Consider the following 26,764-nt stretch of genomic DNA (forward strand, 5'->3'; position numbering starts at 1 on the left):
TGCAGCCTGAGTGCTAGTTTTAATTGTCCTTTCAATATCAGTTTAGACAAATCTACTAATAGGCTTGTGTTATTAAATAAATGCCTCTGGTAATAGAAAAAAATGTCATTACTGAGCTGGATTAAATAGCTGTTCACCGTGATAAACAGTAAACTGTCAAAGCTCATTCCTTCACAAGACCTGCCTACCTATTAAGAGTTCCTTTGCTTGTCTATATTCATGTAAACAATATCATTCCTTATGATAGAAAATACTGAACAAAGCTTAAATACTATTCCTCTGACCTCCTCAGATAAGACTGCTCAGATTCTCAAGTGTTGAATGTTTTGTTAAATTCATCATCATGGGATTATCAGTTTGGGCTTGGGAAATAATTTTATTTTACTGAGGTTTTCGTTGTTAGTATTTCAGTTCTTTTAAAATTTTATTTATTCATTTTTAGAGGGGAGAGAGAGAGGGAGAGGGAGAGAGAGAGGGAGAGAGAGAAACAGAAAGAGAGAAGGGGGAAGAGCTGGAAGCATCAACTCCCATATGTGCCTTGACCAGGCAAGCCTAGGGTTTCGAACCGGCGACCTCAGCATTTCCAGGTCGACGCTTTATCCACTGCGCCACCACAGGTCAGGCCAGTATTTCAGTTTTAATGACCTCTGACATGTTTGTGAAACACACACACACACACACACTTAAAAAATTTCCTTATACGATCTTCAAACCATTTCCCATCTCCCTTGTTCCACTCTAAACTGGGTTTCACATAGCAACAAGAATAAGTAACCTTCTAAATCTTTAATTAAAATCGTGTTTTCCCCCCATAAGACCCTTCCCAAATCCCTTGACTTTGATGACAAGGCCCTAGGGGTCCGACTTCCTGTCTACCTTTTCCCCAGTTCCGGCCCCCCTTCTCCTTGCTCATTTCTCCTTTATCAGGTTAGCATCCGTCAGTTCCCTCATACACAAAGCTCTTCCTGTCCCAGTGACTTTATGCTTGCTGTCCCTTGGCCTGTAACTGTCTTCTCCTGGCTTTTCATACAATAGGCACATTTTCATTCTTTTGGTCTCAGTTAAACCAGTAAGAGCTTTCTTACTCACCCTATCTAAAGTGGGTTTCTCTATTACTCTCTCTTATAGGTCCTTTATCTCAATTAGTTGGTTAATTTCAATGTTTTTTCTCCTGAACTTTTAAGTACTTCATCTGTATTGCTCATTTGCTGGGCACATATTAAATGCTCAATTAAATGAATCATCTATGCCTGGAAAATTGAGTGTTGCTAATTGATTATTATGTAGACCAGGTGGTGGCAATCTACATTTGTGGGCCAAATCCACTCCAACACCTATTTTTGTACAGCTCACAAAGTACAAATGGCTTTTACATTAGAAACAATATTTAAAAATTGAAAGAAGAACAATATTTTGTCATAGGAAACCCATATGAAATTCAACTTTTGATATCTAGAATAAAGTTTCTTATTTTTGGAGCAGAGTCACACCAATTCATTTATGTGCTATTTGTGGCTGTGTGCAGGCTACAACGGCAGAACTGAGTACTTGTAATAGAGACCGTATGGCTCAAATAGTACTTACTCTCCGACTGTTAAGGAAGAATTTGCTGGTCCACTAACATAGGCTGGTTTGCGTATCAGAAATCTAACACCAAAAGAACACCTATGGGATTCTGAAGCTTTTTACAAAGATTATTTGGAAGAAGGAATGACAGGGGACTAAAATAGGCTACTTGAATTCCTCTTATACTGGTCCTACTTTTAAAATAAACTTTATTTGATGGGTCTACCTCCCACGGAGGCCATCACAAAAGCAGTGGCTCACAGATCTTAATGTGCATCAGGATGACCCGGAGTGACCCAAGCCCAGAGGTTCTGATAGGAGAGGGGCAGTAGGGTATGAGAGTTTGCATTTCTAACAAGATCCAAGTCAAGAAATGGTGACCAGCATCACTTTTTAAAGGCAAATTAAGACTTATAGAATATTATAATGTTTCATGAAAAAGTCCATACTGTAGCTTGGTTATGCCAGCTCGTAGCATCTCCTAAAGAAATCCTGAGTCTTAGAAGTTAGAATCTCATTTCTAAGAGAAAGAAAAGACCATCATGAAAAGGCTTATGGTTATGGTTCTTCAGGCAAGTTGCTAATGTTAGTTCTTATTTTTCTCCTTTGAAACCTAAGTGAGGTTCATTGTTGTTCTCACGTCCATCACTTCCCAGGAGCCCAAGCTCCCGTCAGTGCACTCCACACTAGACTCCTCATCGACCTCAAGACTTTCTCTCTTGCTTTTTCCAGTTTATTCTGCATGCTGCTGCCTGCCTGTCAACTTGAAAAACAAATCTAAATGCCTTTTAGATTTTAATATATATATTTAAAAGATTTTTAGTTTATTGACATTACAAAGAGAAAGGAAGAGAGCAGGAGAGAGACAGGAACACCTGTTTCTGTATGTGCCCTGACCGGGGATCGAACCAGCAACCTCTGTGCTTCGGAATAATGCCCTACCCACCCAAGCTATCTATCCAGGGCTAGATTAAGTATAGTTCACTGATTTTATATTTGTGTGATTATTTGATTAATAAATGTCTCCCAAGTGAAAGGTCTCTTTTGTTCACTATTGTGTCTTCAGATAATTCATGCCTAGTACATAGTAGGCTCTCAATAAGTACTTATTGAATGAATGACAGAATAATTGGATGCATAATAAACTCACCCCTATCCATCACTCAGTTGTCATTGGTTTAGTCAACTGTTGATTGATGGTCTCATCCGCCCTGGTGACCCTTGAACCTTCTTTGTAACTGAGCCTCTTGTAGATCAAGTGTCTATTACTGTCATAGACTTTTGAATTGACTCTTTTTTTATTGATTTTAATTTATTATGTTTACATAGATTCTAGTGTTCCCCTGAATGCATCCCCCCTCCCCTATGTTCCCCTCAACATCCCCCTTGCCCCCTCCTCCCAGCGCCCTCCCCTCTTCCCTCCAGGATTTGCTTTTCTGCTCTCTATATTGCTGTGTTATGTGTGTATAATTTCACCATTCTCTTTCCCTTCTCTGATCCCGTCTTCTCATCCCCTTTCCCTCTGTCTGCTTTCCGTCTGGTCCCTTTGACCCCACCTCTGTCTCTATTCTGTTCCTCAGTTCACATTGTTCATTGGATTCCTCAAATGGTGAGGTCATATGATATTTTTTCTTTCTCTGCCTGGCTTATTTCACTTAACATAATAGTTTCCAGGTCCATCCATGTTGTCGCAAAAGGTAAGATTTCTTTTTTCGTGGCCCCATAGTATTGAATTGACTCTTAAAGTTCTCCTTTCCCCACTCATTATTTGTGGATGCCATAACTTGCTACCTGTAATTCACTACTTATGGATCTTACTTTTTTCTGAAAAACTAGTCTAGGAATTGCAATTATTATTATTATTATTATTATTGCATTTTTCTGAAGCTGGAAACAGGGAGAGACAGTCAGACAGACTCCCGCATGCACCCGACCGGGATCCACCAGGGGCGATGCTCTGCCCACCAGGGGGCGATGCTCTGCCCATCCTGGGCGTCGCCATGCTGCGACCAGAGCCACTCTAGCGCCTGGGGCAGAGGCCAAGGAGCCATCCCCAGCGCCCGGGCCATCTTTGCTCCAATGGAGCCTTGGCTGCGGGAGGGGAAGAGAGAGACAGAGAGGAAGGCGCGGCGGAGGGGTGGAGAAGCAAATGGGCACTTCTCCTGTGTGCCCTGGCCGGGAATCGAACCCGGGTCCTCCGCACGCTAGGCCGACGCTCTACCGCTGAGCCAACCGGCCAGGGCAAGAATTGCAATTATTATGCAATCTAAACACTATCATTTTGACATGTAAGTAACATAAAAATGATTTCTGGGATGCTTTACTTTTTTTTTGTACCAAGTCTTAAAAATCCAATGTGGATTTTACATCGTGTAAAAGGCAAAATTATAATGTAAAAATTTAGGAAGTGAGGGAATTGTACCTCAATAAAACATATACCTTTAGAATTAATGATTGCTCTCTAGAGTTTTAAATATAAAATGCCAGTAGTTTTGACAGGTTTTTTTTGTGTGTCATGATGTTAATTTTAATAGTGTGTGAGTGTAGTGATTCAGAGAAAAAAATATGCATTATTAAAGACTTGCTAGCATTATACAGACAAAGCCTTATGGTTAGATACCAAAAACTCTTGTTTCCTTTAGCCTTTTGGGATGTTCATTGTCTTCCTGGCTTATAAATTGGTTCTACTTACATCTAAATTGCTGCTAACTTTAACAAGAATCTATCACTTAGGATGTATGTTTGTGTCTCACAAATTGTCAGATGATACAATGAAAATGTTGACTGTTTACAACACATCAAAAATTTTAATGTGTTACCTGTACTAAAATGTAAAGTTGAAGTACTTCATATATGGTCTTCCACAGAGTAATCATAGTTCACATTATACTTAGCAACTGTCTAATTCACCAACACGATGACTATAAATGAAAGCTTGGAACAAAAATAGAAAAACTGTTCAACCTCAACTTTCCTGGGAAGGAATGTGCGAAGAACTACAAAAAGAGAGTATATGAATTCCTCACATTTGCACTGAGAAAGCAAATGAGTCCAGGCTCTTAAGTAATTGAAATTGTTAACCACAGTTTATTGTTCTCTAGTCATTGTCCATTCAGGATTTTCTAACACAATGGCAAGGAAATATAACCTGCTGTCATTACAGTCTTTAAAAATTTTTATTGCAGAATTCTAGAACTCTGACTCAATTCTGTTAATTTACAAATGAGGAAACTAAGGTTCAGAGAAGTATAATGTCTAACCCAAGTTCTTTTAGGAAGTTCGTGGTAGAATCTCAAATAGAACGCAGATCATCTGACTACGTGTAGAGCTCTTTCCAGTAGGACAAGCGTGGAGAGGTCCAGCAGACAGACTCTCTAAGTAGAAGTAAAATTCTTTCATGTTGTTTTTCTCACTTTTATTAACAACTGAGGATTAGAAGTTAGATATTTGGCAATTTTCTTTGGTCATTAACCAACAATCAAATTAAGATTGATCAGAATTTTCCTGTGTATTGTATTTGGAAGACATTGACAAAAGAGTCTTAAAAGTCTTCTAATTTCTTAGTAATTTTATAGTATCACAGTTAATAGCATCATTAACAGAAAAATGTTATATGATAAATCATGAATACTGTGTGAGAAAAAATAATATAGTTTTTGAAAGGTTCAGTTTCCTTTATCAATTTTTTTCTATATCAATTTTTAAAGTATATTTAATCAAGATAACTATCACAGAAATCCACTGAACTTTGTATGAATGTTCATTTAAAAATTGATCAAAATTTTACTCTTACAGAGCCAGGAAGACTGTCTCTTCAGCACTTAACCCACTAGACACTTAAAAACTTAAACAATTGGCCTGACCTGTGGTGGCGCAGTGGATAAAGCGTCGACCTGGAAATGCTGAGGTTGCCGGTTCGAAACCCTGGGCTTGCCTGGTCAAGGCACATATGGGAGTTGATGCTTCCAGCTCCTCCCCCATGTCTCTCTATCCTCTCTCTCCTCTCTCTCTCTCTCTCTGTCTCCCTCTCTCTCCTCTCTAAAATGAATAAATAATAAAAAAATTAAAAAAAACTTAAACAATTAATTTCATTAATAACAATTGCAAATGGTTTCCACTCATAAAAGTAGACATGTAAATTTTTTATAACCTGTAATTATAATAGATATTATTTTAGTCTCAGTTTTGTTTTCCAAAAACCTTTACATTACCGTTTTACTTAGGTTCCTAAGGGTCATTATATTTCCACACCAATTGCCCTCACAATTCAGGAAAACGTCCCCATTGTAATTTGAGAGCACCAGAGGATCCTCTGTAAAACATGTTTCCCACCAATCAGACCAGTTACAGCCAAAATTTCATGATTACCTTTTATGGATTAGAGTTAAATAATGGGTTAAAATGCTAATATTTTGTGGGATAGAATAAGCCAATTTTAGTCATTGGCATCTTAGTTTAAATTAGTTTTTGAGAGTGGTGAGCCAGTCACTTGGAAAGACCCAAAGGAAAGAAATGGGGCACATATATTATGTAGGAAAAAAGAATTGGAATTGTTATTGGCATCAGTTATGAAAGTAGGAGCCTAATGAGAGGAGTATGAGGCACTGGGCATAAGCACTATTAATACTCAAAATCAATGTGTTTCCAGAAAGAAAACAAGACAGAAGACAGGAGAGATGAATGATTTCTGTTTTTACACTATTTCCATGAGTCAGCAATACCTATCTCTACTGAACATGACAGGTTACTCACACAAGTTTATATGCACATTATTTACTTGAAATGTTTATTCTTTTTTTTTTTACCTTATAATCAACAGCTTGATAATAAAGTCAAAAGTAGATTTTTTCAAGTAAAGACAAGATAAAATGATAAACTGGATGATCAGGAAGCAGGATGGAAGAACATTGCTAAGGAATGTACATCTGTTGGGTAATTAATAATATTTTACACGTACTCAGTGCAGCAAAGCAATTCAACACAAGAAATGTCATTGACACAATGTCACCTTAAATTGTTACTGAGTGTTCGTGTTTACTCAATTTTCTCAGTTTTTTAAGCAGAAATTTTCACTTTATTGCCTATGAGAAAAATTTGTCACTCAGGCGATAATTTGGGGACTTACATGTTACTTGAAAAAATGGATAGTCTAAGACTGTGCTGTCCAGTATAGTGGCCACAAGTCACATATGGCCATTAAGCACTTGAAATGGTTCTGGTTCCAATTAAGTTGTGCTTATGTATAAGCTATGCACTGGATTTTGAAGACCTAGTAAGAAAACAGTAAAAATATTGCATTTATAACTTTTTACATTTATCATGTATTGATAATATTTTGAATATATTGCATAAAGTAAAACATTATTACAATAACTTTCACCTTTTCCCTTTTTTAGTGTGGCTGACTAGAAAGTTTTAAAATTATGTGTCTAGTACTTGTGGCTCATATTACATTTTTACTAGATAGTACAGCTCTAAGGGATTTAATGATTTAAATATGAATTTATATGATTTATTTATATAATTATAATTTAATATGATTTAAATGTGCTTAAGAACGAGGCTTGTATATATTTTTTGCTATAATTACAATGTTCAAATGCTTTACTTTGAAAGCAAATACATATTTGACATTGAAAATTGTATGTATCTTTTTTTTTGTTCTGTTGAGGATTCCCTTGTATAATTTCTTTCCATATGCTATTTGGCACAGGTGGGAAATTATTGAATCTTTCTGGCTATGCCTGAAGGGGAGACTCACTGAAAGGAAGGGTATCTAATGTCTTTTTTTTTTTTTTTTGTATTTTTTTTTTTTTATGAAGCTGGAAATGGGGATAGACAGTCAGACACTCCCGCATGCGCCCGACCGGGATCCACCCGGCACGCCCACCAGGGGCGACGCTCTGCCCACCAGGGGGCGATGCTCTGCCCCTATGGGGCGTCACTCTGCCGCGACCAGAGCCACTCTAGCGCCTGGGGCAGAGGCCAAGGAGCCATCCCCAGCGCCCAGGCCATCTTTGCTCCAATGGAGCCTTGGCTGCGGGAGGGGAAGAGAGAGACAGAGAGGAAGGAGGAGGTGGGGGTGGAGAAGCAAATGGGTGCTTCTCCTATGTGCCCTGGCCGGGAATCAAACCCGGGTCCCCCGCACGCCAGGCCGACGCTCTACCGCTGAGCCATCCGGCCAGGGCCTCTAATGTCTTTTAAATACGTGAAATACCTGCCCTCTCCAGTTTGTGAACAGTTACATTTAGCACATATTGTCCTCTACCTGTCCACATTTGCTAACATGACTAAATGACACTTCAGTGAGACTGACCATAAGCAACCTCCTGAGAACTTGCACACAAGCTTTAGAATTAGCTAGATTAAAGCATCTACATGATTTCTGGAGACTATTAGAGGACAACTGAACTAAAATTCAAAATGTAGGTCATTGGGATCATATTGTGAAACCAGCATTCAGTTAATTTAAAATAAACTTGAAATATTTAAGTTAGATTTGTTGCAGAATAATTCAATTCTGCATATGAAAAAAATCAAACTTTTCCATTTTTTACATTATTGTGCACACTTTGAAAGTCATGTTCAACAACAAATGTTCACAAAATTTAACAGCAATTTGCTGTTCAGTACAGATATCAGTGACAACATGTCACTTTGGATGTTTTTCCTATTCCTAGCACATATGAGATTAATGTTTTTCACAGAAGAGAAGAAGACATTATCTTATGAGGTCAGAGAGTTTTTGTATCTAGGTTTCAAACTACAACCTACTTATGACATGATGAGGAAATAATACCTTTTTTAGGGAGACCAAATTTAAGTATCAGAGTTACTTACAAAAATTGCTTCAGTCAGTTGAACAAAAGCATACTAAAGTGAAACTTTGAGTCTTATTTTCTTACAGGAAGTGCAATTTCAGGAAAGTAAAGTATTTTCTAGGTTACATTTACCAACTTTGTTTTGTATTTACAGAATTTCTAACTTATTAACTGTAGTCACATGACTGATTCTTGCCATGGCTAACAAGAGCTATGATGACTTTGATATGAATTTTATCTCATTGCTCTCTTTGTGCACTGAACAGGCCTCAGTGTTTGAATTTAGAATCCTCTCATGACATACCTGATTTGTTAATACAAATCTAAATTTCTGACGTGGATAAACATTATTGTTCACTTATGATGTGGCAGGTTTTCTAACATAATTACCTATGAGTGCATCTGGAACTTGCATGTCTTCTCTCTGTGTAATGTCAGAGTCAATTTTCTAGGTGCCATCAAGGAGGTCAAGTATCAATCGATTTGCTCCATTTATAAAACTGTAAAAAACAAATCATGAGATTTTCCACCCCTTAAATTTTGCCACACATTGCTTCCAAAACAAGGATATTTTCTCAAGCTCTCTGGGGATCTCAGTGATGGGCTATAGTGTCTGTACGCCCAGAGTCACTGTAGGCAATCATCCCTCTTCTACTAAAACCATTATCCAAAATTGCTTCTTTCTGGTTACCTAGATGGTAATAAAGGCACTGAGAATACGGGGGAGAACTATGTGTCAAGACCTCAATCTATGCAGTATTTTGAAGATAACAATATTGCTTTTCTAAAACCCATCTCCACTTGGGTGCTGTATGGAAAGATCTATGGTTATTTGATGTAAAACCTACATATGTTATTATTATGTCCCCAAAGGACGGACAAAACAGTCAGCATCTGAGTCCACTCCTTAAAAAGCAAAATGAGCTAAATAATAAATCATATGTTTCCATCATGAAAACCGATCAAGTTGAAAGGGTTGAAAATAAGCAAACATATTTCAGTTTACTACTAGAACTTTTACATGTCTTCATACATAAGTTATTTTTTGTGTTTTTTCTTTTTCTTTTCATAATATCAGAACTTGAAGGCATAAACAATATGTTGCATCTTAGAAAATATTATTTTGGTATTTATTACCCTTTAATAAAGTGTAAGAGTACAAAAAAAGCAACAATTTATAATAATTTCTTGAAATAGTTTCCTATTTCTTTGTTCCCCTGACTTCATTTAAAAATGTGGGGTTTAGAAGAAAGACAAAAACATTAATTTTAAAACTCAGGCTAAGAGTCTGACCAGGCGGTGGCACAGTGGATAGAGTGTCGGACTGGGATGCGGAGGACCCAGGTTCGAGACCCTGAGGTCGCCAGCTTGAGCGTGGGCTCATTGGGTTTGAGCAAAGCTCACCAGCTTGGACCCAGGGCAAGTGGCTCGAGCAAAGGGTTACTCGGTCTGCTGTAGCCCCACGGTCAAGGCACATATGAGAGAGCAATCAATGAACAACTAAAGCGCCAAAACAATAAATTGATGCTTCTCATCTCTCTCCGTTCCTGCCTGTCTGTCCCTATCTATCCCTCTTTCTGACTCTCTCTCTCTGTCTCTATAAGAAACAAACAAACAAAAAAACCCTCACTCAGGCTAAGAATTTTTGGACAAGTTATGAGATCTAACAAGTGGGGGGAAAGCAGAGGAGTAATCCCATGATAGTCTGCAAGTGTAATACATAAAAGGTTACTTTGAAACTTATTCTCATCTCTTCTGGATGATTTAGGAATGGGTCTGCATAAAAGTGGGTAATCCTAGAATTCTCTAAGCTGTTCTAGTCCCTCTTCCTTTGCAAGAAATTAGTATAACAGTGTCCAGTATAAACGGGCATTTACTAAATTTTTTCTTATTATAAAACCAATTATTGATATTTTCTAGACTATTTTCAAATTTGTAGAAAGCTTTTCTATATTTATAATGTCAGAAATGGGTTCTTTCATCCTGTTTCACTCTTTACAATAATTATATATTTATTTTTAAAATCCATTCTGTAAATATTTAAAAAGCTGAAGAATAAATCAGGTACCTCACATAATTGTCTCTATTTAACAGGCATTGATTAAAAATAAGACTATGTAGGTTTATAGATTATCTTAATTATAATAGAAGTAAATGAACAATTTTATATATCATTTCTATTTTGCCATCTGTTCAACAACAAAGTTAGTGAATTTTACGTAAACTTACATGAAACTGCTAATGAATAGGTCATTCTTTTCAAATAGAAATGTATTCAGTAAAAAAATGGGCTAGAAAATCCTATATTCCCACTCTATACCCTAAACACACACACACATTTTTGCAGCGGGGGTGGGGGGGCAATTCACCTAAAATGTTCCAACTTTATTATTTGTTAGCAATTATCTTTCCCTCTAAAAAATGATACATTTGTGCTCATTGGTTGTAGCTTTGAAGTCCTCTAGCATTAGCTCTGAGCAGGATGCAAATTTCATCACACTTTTCTGTTGAGAGACAATATACAGTAGTATTTTGAAAAGAGATGAGGTTCTTATGTCTTAAGATACAGGTTTTCCACTGGGTTCCTGTTAATATTGGGAATAGTTTAATTTGTTAAAGCTTTCATTTTATTTAACTGTATAGGCAGCATGACTTTGTGTGTGATAAATAAATGCCGAACTTAGCCAACATTTATTGGGCACCTATTCTGATCCCTTCATTGTCTTAATGTTTATAAAGCATAGTGTGCTAAAAGTTATTACAATCTTCATTTGATAAAAGGGTGTATAGTTAAGATGCCCATTATAGCTCAGTAAATGGTGGTGATGATGATGGTAATAATAGTAGGAGCTAAATTGCTTTTGTGACTGTAGTCATTGTATTGCCTGGTATTTCCACTTTAACTCAAATCAATTTAAGGCTATGAAGAGGCAGCCAGATTAGGGAACACAATATTCAAAATCAGGTTTATCTCATAATGATCTGTACTGTTAAACATTACACTATATTATTATGGTATTTAGAAAATTTTGAGATTTACATTTGTTAAATGCATAGAGGCACTTCATTCTTAATGAGACAGTGTTTCCAAATTATATTAAAAAAATAGTGTTGAGGGTATAAGGGGGATAAATGATAATGGACGAAGACTGGACTTGGGGATAGTGTGGACAAATACTTGACTTTGGGGCTGCATACACAATACAGTGTACAAAGATGTGTTATAGAATTGGAAATGAAACCTGTATAATTATGTTAACCAGTGTCACTCTGATACATTCAATTAAGAAATAAAAAACAAAAAATAAAAATATAATTTGGTATTTATTTATTTTTTTATTTAAGTGAAAGGTGGGGAGATAGTGATGCAGACTCCTGCATACGCCCTGACAGGGATCCACCCGGCGGCTCCCATCTGGGGCTGACACTCCAATCAGCTGAGTTATTTTTAGCACCTGAGGCTGATGTGCTTGACCAACCAAGCTATTCTCAGCGCCGAGGCAGATGCTTCAACCAATTAAGATGCTGGCTGCAGGAGAGAAAGAGAGTGAGAAAGGAGAAAGGGAGGGGGGAAAAAAGCAGGTGGTCACTTCTCCTGTGTGACCTGACTGGGCTCTATTCACTAAGGCCCTGGTCAGCAAATCATGGCTCGCAAATCACATGCAGCTCTTTGGCCCCTTGAGCGTGGCTCTTCCACAAAATACCATGTGTGGGCGCAACCTCGATAAGGAATATACCTACCTATATATTTAAGTTTAAAAAATTTGGCTCTCAAAAGAAATTTCAATCGTTGTACTGTTGATATTTGGCTCTGTTGACTAATGAGTTTGCCGACCACTGCAAGGCAACCGGCCAGGGTCATTTATTTATTTTTGTGTGTGAAAAAGGCATGCTGTCTTAGTATATGAATTTGTATGGAGTTACATCACAGACCCATTACAGTAACTTTACTATCTTACTACCTGGCTGAATCCTCAAGTTGGTGTAGGTATTTATAGTGTCCTTGTTCTATGTTTTGTGTCTGGGGTAAAGCCCTATTCTCTATAATTATATTTCTTAAGTTTAGTAACTTTGTTGGTTATTTCTGTACCTCTTTTAAGTTGTCATTATCATTTCTAATAAAGATAATCTTTTTAAAAATTTTATTTAGAAAATTAAATTTAATGGGGTGACATTGATCAATAAGATACATAGGTTTCAGGTAAGCATTTCTATAGCATTTAAACTGTTGATTGTGTTGTGTGCCAATCACCCAAAGTCAAATAATATTTTGTCACCACATATTTGTCCCTCTTCACTCCTCTCCCTCCTGCCTCCTTGCCCCCCAACTCCCTCCCCCAGTAACCACTTCACCTTTATCTATGTCCACGAGTCTCATTTTTATATCCCACCTATCTGCAAAATTATATAGTTCTTAGCTTTTATTATTTATTTATTTCACTTTGTATAAAGATAATCTTAACTAATGATTAATACTGTTTTACATCTCAAACTTGATCTGAAGTATAAATTTTATTAACCAAATTTTAAAAATAGGACATTTTTTATGTAATTCATAATTATATGGCATGCCAATAGGTATAATTATTTAGCAATATAAATTTAATAAGAACTATTACTTAATATTTGTTTGGCCTGTGCTATGCATCTATTTCTAATTAGTGAACAACAGTTCTTTTTCTATTTCAGGGCAATTTAAACCATAAAAGAAAAATTGTAAAAAAAAATCACTAAAGTATGATCCATTTTTCTTAGTACTAATCATAGTTAAAGACATTAAAGATTTCAGAATGCAACTTAAAATTATATTATTATTTGGACATGCAGGATTATGTGCTACTTTAACATGTTTATTATATAAGAAGTAACTAATGAGATTCTGTGGGAAGCAGAGCAGCGCTGCTGATAACGCACCAGCCCTTACCGATGCCGAAATGTGGTAACAGACTTCTAGGGAGCAACTAGCAGTTTTTGTTCACACAGAACTTGTTCATTACGTGTAAAGGTCTCATTCATTTTAAATGTTCTAAATCAAATTCGAAAGTAACTTTAGCCAAATGTGTATCATTCACTTTGCAGACTTCTGTATAAAAGTTCTACATGCATAAGAATCGCTTTACATGGTAATACTATTTTTTAACTTGTATTACTCTTACAACTGTGACTATAAAAACAAGCCACAATATTAGTGGCATGCCTAGCCTTCAGAATGTTCACTTACTTCGTGTCAGCACGCGTGCACACTGCCATCAAGAGCACCGCAAGCTCACAGGTTAGGCAGCTCTTTCTTGTGCATTCATCTTCACAGCAACCCAGTGAGGATGGCAAGTGTAATGGACGTTTGTCACTTCTGCCCACACAGCATACCAAGACCCTTCTGCCTGGGGAGAGCCATGGGATGGAGGGGCGGGCTCCACGCCCCCCCCCCTCCCTAAATCAAAGGAAAGCAGCCCTTCTCTGGCCCTAACTTGGCAGCTGAAAGGCTCTCACGTGACAGCCAATGAGACGCCCCTATCTGAGAGTTTTTCCAGTAATGCCAGAGAAGAGCTGGGGCTCACTCCCAACCGGATAGTACCTGTGGCTGTAACTGACGGGCTCTCTGAGTCCAGGGCAGCAGAGGCAGCTTGTCTGTCCCAACTGAACCGCTTTGTTTCTGCTCATCTTCCCCAAGGATTTTCAGCTTCCTCCCTATCTCTTCAATACATTCTTATTATTTTAACTTAACTAGAATAGGTTTCGGTTGTTTGCAACCGAAAACACGGGTGATTATAGCAAGTATTGCTATTCCCAATTTATAGATAAAGAAATTGAACTTTACTAAGATTAAGTAACTTGCTTGAATTGTAGTTGTGTAGAAAAGCCACGTCTAGAACCCGTAACTTGCAATGAAATGTGGTGTCTGTCTGTCACAGCAGTTTTCCCAGTGGCCTTCAGTGGCCTCTGCAGATGTGCTGGCACCCACCCACCCCTGCCCTCGTGTGCGCCAGGCCCCTGCCTGCAGTCAGCCTGTTTCCTGTTCTAACCCTTGTCCGAGTGATGGCAAATGAGCCTGTCCTCCACGCTTCTAGAAGACAAGGATTGTATGATAGCCATCATTTCATTTTCTGTCTAACTTGCTGGAGTGCCTGTGTGAATAGCCAGTACTAAACAGATATTTTAATGAATCAGTGAGCAAATGAGTGCAACAACTATTCAATTAATTAACTGAAGACACCAATATAAATCTGAGGTTGATAAAAGTATAACATTGATTTTTTAAAAACCACCACTACACTCTTTAGTAATCAAAATCTTAGACTATTTTAACAAGTAATTTCTTGAATATATAAAAATGTTCACTTAGGAAGCATTAATTTTATGCCTACTATGTGCCAGGCTCTTATTACAGAAAGAAATGAGAGTTTTCTTCTTCAAGAAGGCTCTTAGAGTAATGGGAGAAACAAATGATTTTGTAGCTCAGTCATGGAGCTGAGGGAAAAGAGCTGTGGTCACCTGAAGAATGATGAGAGCAGCAGGCCTCCTGGCCGCAGCCATGGGATCACCAAGCCAGGGCAGACAGCTCTGAGCAGGGTGCCAGGCGCATTGAGGACAACAGCCAGAGGCCATTGAAAACTGGAGAAAAGCACTGTGGGCTTTGCCTTTCCAGAATGTTTTGAAATTTGGTTTAAAAAAAAGAGGAAGAAAAAGAAGAATGTGTGCTTATTCAGACATAATTGTTTTTATTTAGAAATTAAATTTAACACAGTAACGTTGGTTCATAGGAATGCATAGGTTTCAGGTATACATCTCTATAGCATTTGAACTATTCATTACATTGTGTGCTCATCACCCAAAATCAAAACACTTTCTATCACTGTATATTTGGACCTCTTCACTCCCCTCCCCTAACCCCCTCACTGATAACCACTTCCCTTTTGTCTATGCCCGTGAATCTTAGTGAAGATGTGGTACATAAATACAATGGAATACTATGCAGCCATAAGAAATGTTGACAGAGTGACATTTGTGACAGCATGGGTGGACACTGAGATATTATGCTAAGCAAAATAAGTAAATCAGACGTAATTATTTTTTAAAAGATTACAATCAAGACCTGTTATAAAAAATTTTTAATTATTTTGAAATTTTGCTGTACCATATGAGACTAATATATAAGATTATATTTTGGTTTGGCACAAAGGTAAGAATGAAGAGAGATGTACATCTTCAGGCAGTAAAACACAATACAGCACAAGTAACAAATGAAGATATAAAAAGATTTTAAAAACCATGTAGATATGTTTGTGTGTATAAAATACATAAATATATATATACACATATATAATAGGGTGCAAAATTGTTATTCTTTACAAATTATGTAATAGTAGGGAAAATATTTAACTTCATAATGTGTTGGTATCATTTGCAGACAATTACTACGGTACCCCAAAGCCTCCAGCAGAACCAGCACCATTATTATTAAATGTAACAGACCAGATACTTCCAGGAGCCACTGCAAGTGCTGAAGGAAAAAGAAAGAGGAATAAATCCGTGAGCAACATGGAGAAAGCAAGTATAGAGCCTCCTGAGGAGGAAGAGGAGGAGAGGCCTGTGGTCAATGGGAACGGAGTAGTAACACCAGGTTAGTCATTTGCATTTGTTATAGGTTCATCATCTCTTTTATATGTAACTAAATATATCTTATATCTATGTGTTCAAATATATATATTTTTTCTACATATGTATATTTTTACATATATATGTTCAGATGCATATATATATTTATAGTTATCTTTGGGGAGAGATTATATCAAAAGGAAAGGTCATAATTCTTGTATCAAATTTATTACTTTTAATTTACTAATAGAAAAATATATAAAATAAATGGTTTTAGTTAGGCCTGAATCATTATCTTTTATTTTATTTCTACTCTGTATAGGGCAAATCAGATGAAGCATTCTTTTTTTTTTGTACCTTTCTGAAGTGAGTAGTGGAGAGGCAGAGAGACAAACTCCCGCATGCACCTGACCGGGATCCACCTGGCATGCCCACCAGGGGGCGATGCTCTGCCCATCTGGGGCTGTTGCTCTGTTGCAACTGGTGCCATTCTAGCACCTGAGGTGGAGGCCATGGAGCCATTTTCAGTCCCTGGGCCAACTTTGCTCCAATGGAGCCTTGGCTGTGGGAGGGGAAGAGAGAGATAGAGAGAAAGGAGAGGGGGAAGGGGGAAGAGCAGATGGTCACTTCTCCTGTGTGCCCTGGCCTGGAATCAAACCCGGGACTTCCACACACCAGGCCGACGCCCTACTGCTGAGCCAACTGGCCAGTGCTGATGAAGCATTCTTGATCCACAGATTCTCAAACTAGGAATTTATTTAACTGGGAGGCATAGTGAATCTAGAAAGCACCATATCCTTCTACTCATACCTTAGACATGAGGAATAGGTTGTTTTTGTGGCTACGAATTCTTTAAGGACCTCAGGGAAAATAAATTTACCTAAATTCTTCTTGACCAGCCTTAACTGTATGATGGTCTGTGAACCTCTCACCCTAAAGATGGTAGAGAATCACTGTCCAGGACAATTCTGAGATTTCTAGATAGTCAACAGATGCCACAAGCAATGGCTCTGAAAGCCTGGCTGGGAAAATGGTTCTTATATATCCTTTTCTTTCCATTTTGGGAGATGAGAGATGTGTAAATTAGGCAGCTCTTTACCTAGTCTTCAAAGATGGAGGAAACAGCCCCACACCAGAAAACTGGTCCATCATCCCTTCTTTGAAATCTTTTGACAACTCTCATCTTTAAAATATCTTTGTTTTTCTTTATGTTTATTCCATGTAAACTTCAGACTTTTTTTTTCCTCCTCTCATATACATTCACCCAGTTCTTCACCTTATCACATAATTTTCCAAGACAGTGTCTTTGTCCTGCTTTGTTTTCTCCCCTTACATATTCACCAAATATAGTACATTTCAAATAATATAAAGAAAATGGTTGCTTAAATTTTAGTTAACACTGCTCAATGTCATCTAAAAGCCTATAATAGCAATTAAGATTAGACACCATTTCAAGAGCAAAAATAATACAATCAGTGGGACACATTTGAAGAGAAAAGCTTACTGAGGTAACTTTATTCCATTATAAAAAATTTTTATATTAGTGGTAATAATATTAAAATTAACTTCTTATGCATGTTTACCATGTGCTAGGAACTTTCTAACATCATTATACGTATTAGTTCATTTAATTCTCCTAATAGTCATATTAGCTAAGTACTAGTTTACATTTTAGGATGCTGAGGTACACTATAGTTAAATAATTTGCTCAATAACTTTAATTCATACATAGAAAATCTGAATCCTGCTGCTCTTGTTATCCTGATTCTCATAGCACCAAACAGGACACAGTTATAGTTGTTAACTGTAGTAAATGCAGAATCACTATTTTACATGTACAGCTTTAAAAAAGACATAAATTTATACCTACCAAATCATGTATAAGTAAACTTACTTTCCTCTGTAGATACAAAAAAATCCTAGTTTTTTTAATTTCATATGTATATATGCATCAAACCTACCAATCTTTAACTCCTTGTATATTTTGTTAGAAAATAACTATTTTTATGTAATTAAAGGTTTTAGAGGAGTCCTCAAACTACCTCTATTATTCATTTAATTCATCATTTCTTCTTTGAAGTATGGTTTATAGGTAGAACTATATATTTCTTTTTCTCTTGGAACAAACCTATGTAAAATCAGTGACTGCTTGTAAATATATAATTTCTCTAGGAAGGGCTACTAACATTTACAATGAAAATTCATATAGATTATGTTTTATGCCATGTTTCTTCTTTTGTTTAAATTTGCATCAGACTCATGGATTTAGCCCATATTACCTAGAAAAGACATACAATGATATTTCAGTATCTCAAATCAGAAATGTTCCTCTTTCAGACATATATTTTCTCTAATACTATAATCATAATATTTACTTAGTGAATGAGATGCTGAAATTTAGCTTAAGGTGCTTAACTAAGCTAAGAGCTCATTTAGTAGTAGAGTTGATATCTGGATACCTAAATACCTGAACCCATCCTGGGCTGTTAAACATGCTGAGGACAGTGACTCCTGGCCTTCCTAAGGTAAATCACAATTGTGCAGCTCAGGGTATTTCATCTACATTGTATTCCATCATATTCATCCTTCACTGGGTTCATGGCAGTGCTGTTAGATCTAATGGTTGCAAGGATGATATATATGACATCATCTTACAGAATCTGTCTTTAAACTGATAGTTAAAATTCATATGCCCAGAAAACCTTCCCTTGATATTAACTTGCATCTATATTTAGACATCTTTATCTTGTTAAAGTTGACATCCAACCCCATGGCTTCAAGTAGATTTACCTGCAGCCTTCACTTCTCTCTTACATTCTAGTGCAGTGGTCGGCAAACCGCGGCTGGCAAGCCACATGGGCTCTTTGGCCCCTTGAGTGTGTTTTTTCCACAAAATACCACATGCGGGCGCTACCTCTATAAGGAATGTACCTACCTATATAGTTTAAGTTTTAAAAATTTGGCTCTCAAAAGAAATTTTAATCATTGTACTGTTGATATTTGGCTCTGTTGACTGATGAGTTTGCTGACCACTGTTCTAATGCCATACTTTTAGCTACTGCTCACTTAACTTCCCCACCTAAGCATTTCTTCAACTTAAGTGCAACATTACACTTAAACTCTTCTCCTGTAAAACAAACAAGCAAACTAACTCACAAAGGTCTTTAGCTAGTTTCTCTATTTTTCCTTTTTTCACAGGTAGCTAAGAGTTATCTTTGATTCTTCTTTCCCCCAGTCTCTCTCTCTCTCTCTCTCTCTCTCTCTCTCTCCACACACACACAAATACACACACACACTCACAAACACACACATGCACACAGAGGGTCCTTGGATTATGACACGGTTCCATTCCTACAACAGAAACGTAACCCAAATTTTAGTGTAAGTCGAAACACACCCTAGCCTAAGTCACTTACCTTCCCTAACACAGTTGTAAAATCATGACCTAGAGCATAAAAACACAACTAAGCCACATAAAAATAAGTGTAAAATTTCTTACCTTTATTCCTGTGGTTGGCTTGCACACTGGAAGGGGCATTGCAAGGTGGGAGAGAGTGAACTATTGGGAGGAAGAAGCTGGAGAGGCAGGAGAACCTGCAGAAGGTGCTGGAGATACTGGGTCAGGTGAATCAGGGTTGCCTAAGGAACATGCAGGAGACGCTGGAGATGATTCTACCTGTGCTACAGGTGTTTCATCTCAGGAAGCAGCTGAAGTAGAGGGTACAGGATCTGTTGCAGGCCTCTCTACCTTCTTAAAGAATTGTTCCAGGCTAGTTTGAAAGGTTGATGACTTCTCTTCCAGAATCTGCCTATAGCACTGCAAGGCATCCATAACAGCTCTGTAGACCTCACTGAATCTGTCATCACTGGGGTCCTCAGCCTGAAATTTTGCCAACCCATCCTCTGTCATAGAGAAACCTCTGCCAAACCCTTGGTAGTAATCTCTTGGGTTCTGGGATTTCTATCTCTTCTTCTCCAGTTGAATGAGGTCCTCAGCAGACAGCTCCTCTCCATGTGATGCCAGTAGCTCTGTGACATCCATCGTGATATCTTTCCTGTTCTTCAAAGCATTACTATCTGAAGACTCTGACTTTCATTTAGGAGCCATGATAAGGGCCAAAAAGTTGCCAAAAGCCACACAAACAAAACACTTGCACTTTAACAGCCAAAAATGACGTAGGTGAGCATGCTGCAAACTCCCTCCCTCACAGGCCGCATTACTATGTATTCTTCTGCTGCACGCAACCAAACCAGTTTACCACATAGTCCGTAAGTACGACAGTGTGATGTTAGCAGTGTGAGCCAAAATCACGTCTCAATTTTCTTAACTTTTTATGGAGTGAGCATTGTAAACGCAAAATGTTGAGACTGTCATAACCCAAGGACCCCATATATATATGTATGTGTATATATATAATTATATATATCGCTGAGTATAAAAAATCACTAGTCCTTTAGCTTTTCTTCCCCTCAAATATCACTGCTCCATCCTAGATTATCACCTCATTTGTACATCACAATCTCCAGACTCCACTCCTGTTAAATGACCTATTACGCCTTGATCAATTAAAGATTGTTGAACCTGCATTTGATCATGTAACTATCCTTCTTAAAACCTAAATAAGTTTTTATTTCTGCTGCTTCAAACTTTTTGGTCAACCACTCAGGTCCTGTAACATTTCTGTTCATTTTGGCTTCCATTACTTCTCCATCCTCTTCTCTCCTCTACATTCCATACTCATAAACACCTTTATCTGTTTGATAAGGCCTTTCTCCTTTATTTGAACCTTGTATACTTTTATTCAAATTCAGTAAAAATTTTAGTATTCTTTAGAAATCATTTGTCTACTCCCATAATAAAATGTTTAGACTGTCCATCTCTGAGTTATTTATTTATTTATTTATGCTTCTAAAAGAGTGAGAGACAGGAAGGGATAGAGAGAGAAATGAGTAGCATCAACTCGCAGATGCTTCATCTTAGTTATTCATTGATTGCTTTTTATATGTGCCTTGACTGAGGGACTCAAGCCAAGTCAATGATCCTTTGTTCAAGCCAGCAACCTTGGGCTAAAGCTAGTGACCGTGTGCTCAAGCCAACTATCTTGGACTTCAAGCCAGTGAGCTTGGGCTCAAGCTAGAGACCTTGGCATTATGTTGATGATCCTGTGCTCAAACTGGCAACCCCATGCTCAAGTCAACGTGCCCATGCTCAACTGGAGACCTCAGGATTTCAAACTCAGAACCTCAGTGTTCCAAGTCGACACTCTAGCCACTCTGCCACTGCTAGTCAGGCTCTGAATTATTGATGTACAATTTACACATTTTATTAATTTGGGAGGTGTTGGTTAGCTTGGCATGTGTGGATAAGTTTTCATAATGTATCTGGCATTCCCACACATACAGTAAAGTTTGTTAGGACAAGGACCACTTCTACTTTTTTGTTTACCTATATCAGTGATTAGTATATATCTTTAAGTATTTCAAGCTCATAGTAAATCTTTATCTTTAATTAACCATACTTCTAGAGAATGTCAAAGTTTTCCTATATTAATATGATTAGATGTATTTCATGCTCATTTAACACTGCTCCATGTCTTCAAATATGATGTTTCTAAGTTTGAAACATGAGAGCCTAATCTTACATTTCTTCAAAAGTTATTTGGAAACTAAAGAAAATTGTGCAGAAGTATATTTTTAAAAATATATTCTTAGAGATGAGAATTATTCAATCTCTCTAATTGTGAAAAATCTGAAATAGGTAGTTAAATAGATAAATAGAATTTCTTCTAAAAGATTGAACTTTTTTGAAGAAATGCAAATTTGTAAACCATAGTAATTAGTTTAAGCTTTCTTGAATTTCCTTTATTTCATGAATTATCTGCTAACTTTTCCGGAAAGTAATTCACTATTATATTGTAGCTTCCCCTCACCAGCTATTAGTAAGCCTAGTGCAAAGAATTAGAAATGCACATAGATTTTAAAGGCAGCTAAATCTCTCTGTTAATACACACTCACACAATACCAGGAGGAACAGGGCCTGTGAGAGCTACCTTTGCCAACAAAGGGAATACAGTATGTGTACACAGAGCTGCCTTTTCCAGGCCCCCAAGCCTGCAATTAGTGCAAATGAACTGCATCTCCCAGAGAGCAAACAGAGTGTCCCTTATGTGATCACCAAGTGTCTTCAGCAATGATCTCAGTTCACCATTAGGGACCTGCATTCAGGTCCTGTGCTGCTTGGCACACTGACTATGTATGCACCATCAGTCCTGCTTCTGTGAATGAGGTGCTGTCACTGTCAAAAGAATTATGTCCTCCATAGTGAATCTCGCTGTTCCCTGCGAATAATAGCCCACTCTGAAACCACCCCAGTGCCTAGCCCCTGCTTGTTTTTGCGCGGGTTCACAGAGACGGTGATGTGTATCCACTCAGATTTATTATTTCTTTTGGCGGGGGAGGCTTAATTTTATCATCTTATTCTCAAACACAGTACTGGGTTTTATCTGTCCATTGAAGAGGCAAATTTCTGGGGCTATGGTATATTAGAGATTCCATTTTTAAATGAGGAGCATTCTATAATTCTTAATAGAATTACTTGAAAGTTGAAGCTGGCCTAATTATAAAACATTCTTATTTAGATATGATTATAAAGTAACAATAATTATATTAGAGATTATGGGGATGAACTATAGTAATTATAATTACACTGTGGGGAAAAAAGTGGAATCACTACTAGTTTTAGGAATGTCACTTTAAATCAAGGCAGACTCACTTTGCAATTAAACTGAAAGCAATGCATTATTTGAACCTCTTCCTGCCCTCAAAACTGATTCAGCATTTTCAGGATCTTGCACTCCACCTTTGTGGTTTCTACTTCTCTGAGGGTTTGTCTGACGTGTGTGAGAGAGAGCTGATCCATGAGCCAGGACTGTGGAACAAGGACGTCAGGTCGTGTTGAGTTTGAGCAGCCATTAGAGAAGGCCTGTGGACTAGTTGAGTCTAAGCTTATTTCTCATTACAGTCATCCATTCTCTCTAGGTCTGAGTTTCACCCAGTCTTCTCTCTTCTTATCTATTTCTCCTTATAGAAGTGACTATAATTTTGGTGTGGAATATCAGATTGCTCTAGTTATTTCTGGCTGACCTCTGTCTCTGAAGAGGGAAAGTGTCTGGACAAAGTCCTTCTGCACACCCATCCCTTCCACATGGCTCCATCATCAGGAACAGCACCCTTGTCTTTTTTCTCCTAATAGACTTCTCGTTCTCATCAAAAAACACCTAAACTCCAGCTTGGCCCCAAAGAATAGCATTTGAGTTATCAAGATCAAGATTTTTAAAATGTCTTCCTTTTCTCTTTCAGCCCCTCTGATGTTCCTAGAAGTTAAGAAGGTGATGTTATGTTTCATATAGAACTAGTCTATTCATTTTTTTCAGAATTTTTAAAGCAAGACTTAAAAAATATTATACATGCATGTCCTATATTTTATTTTATATCTTGCTTTAATCTTTGAGTATGTTTGATACTGTATCAGTATCTTTCACCCCAGAGTTAGCTGAGGATTTGGGGAACAAGTTTCTACATGATAATATCTTCAGAATTTATTACATTGTGAAAATCATACAGTACATATAGTCTCAAATCTGTGAGGACTGATTTTACTGCCCTGTTCAGTCTTTACTTTCATTGTAATGTTAAAAATTAAATCTTGCAGTAGAAGAAAATATACTAATTAAAGCAGCTCTTCTCCCCTGTTAATGGGAAATAATTCCCTCTACTCATTTTTCTAGTGAATCTTTCCAATTTAGTTTTTTATATCTTGGAACTTCTTTTCTCTTTCATCTTCTAATCGTGGATCTTGAATTTTTTATTTTCATAATTTCCAGCATTGCTCTTTTAGTGTTCTAAATAACTTGTAATCAGTTGTATGTTTTAGATAAAGATAAAAAAATAATTTTGAAATATTAATTAGGAATTCACATTTTTCTGGCTATCCCCCTCAGTAGGTGAGATAGATCCAATTTGGTTACAAATATCACAGATAAAAAGTAATTTCTTTACAGAATTAGGAATGAATGCTTTCTCAATTGATATATCATCTCAAGAACCATTACTCTAACTTTCTCTAATTCTAATACTTTATTCTAGACTTGTGTTTCTTTCATAGCCTCAAACAATAAAAAAAATATGTGCTTATATCTCAGATATATGGTCACTTAGCTCAATGAATATTATCAGCCTGGAATATAGACATCCTGTGTTCAATTCCTCATCAGGGCACATAAGAGAAGAAATCATCTGTTCTCTTCACCTCCTTTTCTCTGTTCTCTCCCTCTTTCCCTCTCACAGCTCTGCCACAGCCAGTTAGTTCAAGCATTGGCCCCAGACAAGGTTGCCAATTGGATCCTAGTCAGGGCACATGCGGGAGTCTGTCTCACTATCTCCCTTCCTCTCTCTCAAAAAATAAAAATAAAAAAAAATCTCAGATATATCTATATCTATTTATATCTATGTGTGTGGATATAGATATAGATATTTTAACAGCCATCATGTTAGGGGCCACCCCTCCTTAACATCATAACTTAACTGAAAACAAAATCATAATACATGTCTTTTTTAGAACTTAGAAACAATTTAAGAGAACCAAGGAGTCAGGAAACACCAGCTGAAAGTAATCAGTGCATAGGAAAACCTCTGCAGGAAAGAAGTCGCCCTCTTTGCTGACTGCTCTTCGGAGCCTGGGAGTCAGAACAGGAGGAAAACTGCTTTGCACTCACTTCCTCTGCAGTTTTGAATTTGGTCCATCAGCGAGTTTTACTGCATCCAAAAACTAATTATATTTTCAAACGATGAGCAAAAATTCACTAATCATTCAATTTGCAAACATTTTAGCACTCCTATTATAATTCCTCTTCTCATTTTAGAAGGTTTAGGAAAAGTAAGGAAAATTGAAAACAGCATACTTTAAGCAATAAGCTACAATCTTGGCTACTTTCAATGAACGGGTTATGTAGAATGCAGATGGCCACCACATTACTTTTCTTTCTGAAGACAGAATGTCCTCCTTTATTCAGTGTAGGATATAATCAATAGTATGGCCATAATAAAAAATCGATTACATTGATATTTTTCTATGGTTCAAGAAGCAACCTTGAAAGTGTTCATTAACAAGAGCCTGTGTTCCAGACTCTAAGAATTTCAGTTTCCCTAGCAGGTAGCTCAGCTGGTTAGTGTCATCCTGATACTCCAAGGTTGTGCATTTGATACCCTGTCAAGAATCAACCACAGGCCCTGGCCGGTTGGCTCAGCGGTAGAGCGTCGGCCTAGCGTGCGGAGGACCCGGGTTCGATTCCCGGCCAGGGCACACAGGAGAAGCGCCCATTTGCTTCTCCACTCCTCTGCCGCGCTTTCCCTCTCTGTCTCTCTCTTCCCCTCCCGCAGCCAAGGCTCCATTGGAGCAAAGATGGCCCGGGCGCTGGGGATGGCTCTGTGGCCTCTGCCCCAGGCGCTGGAGTGGCTCTGGTCGCAACATGGTGACGCCCAGGATGGGCAGAGATTCGCCCCCTGGTGGGCAGAGCCTCGCCCCTGGTGGGCGTACCGGGTGGATCCCGGTCGGGCGCATGCGGGAGTCTGTCTGACTGTCTCTCCCTATTTCCAGCTTCAGAAAAATGAAAAAAAAAAAAAAAAAAAAAATCAACCAGTGAGTGAATAAATAAGTGGAAAAACCTTTCAATGTTTCTTGCTTTGTCTCTCACCCTTCTGTTTCTCTCTCTCTCTCTCTTTCTCTCTCTCTCTCCCCCTACTTCTTTTCTCTAAATTTAATAAAATATTTTAATTTACTTTTTATATTTATTTTAAATGTTTATTTTATTGGTTTTAGGGAGAGAAAAAGGGAGAGAGAGACAGGAACGTTGATCTGTTCCTGTATGTGCTCTGACGGGATCACAGTGGCAACCTCTGCGCTGCTGGTTGATGCTCTAAGTCTAACCAACTCAGCTATGTTGCCAGGGCAATAAAATATATATTTTTTTTAATTCTAAGAATTTCAGCTTCTAGCATGAAATGAACAATATGCTCTGGGAGCCTGTTTGCCCCTCTACCCCACAATACAATAAAACCTTAGAGCCATATAACTAACATACGTTTTAATGATATTGCTGTATTGGCAAGAAAACAAGGGGAATCATCACTCCCACCACTTCCACCTCGGCGGAGTGAGTGTGGGGCGATCTGTTGTAAGCAGGCTGGAGAGCGACGGTTGCCCTGGGCACAATGAGGAGACTTTGGCTAAAATATAAAATGGGAAATGCGTCTCTGATTCCGCTTTAAATCAGCACCCTCACAGGTGAAAGTTCATCAGCGATGCCGAGTCTGTAGCTCAGTAGCAGCCCCCAGTGCCCAGAAAAATGAATTGCGAAACTCTATAGAAAATAATACCAAACTTGGCAAAAAATGCGTGGTTTCTGAAGATAATGTTCTCTTTTAAAACCCTGAACTCCAAAGTCCATCTCAATTGAGGAAGAAAAATTCAATTTATGCAAACAGCTTGGAAAGAGAAAATATTAGGTTTGTGTGTATCTTTTTTGTAGTAAATGCATTTTTTTTTTACAGAGACAGAGAGAGAGTCAGAGAGAGGGACAGACAGGGACAGACAGACAGGAACAAAGAGAGATAAGAAGCATCAATCATCAGTTTTTCATTGCGACACCTTAGTTGCTCATTGATTGCTTTCTCATATGTGCCTTGACCACGGGCTTTCAGCAGACCGAGTAACCCCTTGCTCG

General features: G+C 37.8%; 1 protein-coding gene across 3 annotated transcripts in view; it reads left to right on the forward strand.

Moving 5' to 3' along the window:
- Positions 1 to 26,764, forward strand: part of MAGI2 (membrane associated guanylate kinase, WW and PDZ domain containing 2) — a 1,730,241-nt gene that overhangs the window by 1,067,430 nt on the left and 636,047 nt on the right. For all 3 annotated transcript variants that reach the window (XM_066240549.1, XM_066240550.1, XM_066240551.1), the window contains one exon: positions 15,796 to 16,008. In XM_066240549.1, coding sequence (XP_066096646.1) covers positions 15,796 to 16,008 — 213 coding nt within the window. The remainder of the gene's footprint in view (positions 1 to 15,795; positions 16,009 to 26,764) is intronic.

The sequence above is a fragment of the Saccopteryx bilineata genome, chromosome 7 (genome assembly GCF_036850765.1).
Source record: "Saccopteryx bilineata isolate mSacBil1 chromosome 7, mSacBil1_pri_phased_curated, whole genome shotgun sequence".
Taxonomy (NCBI): Eukaryota; Metazoa; Chordata; class Mammalia; order Chiroptera; family Emballonuridae; genus Saccopteryx; species Saccopteryx bilineata.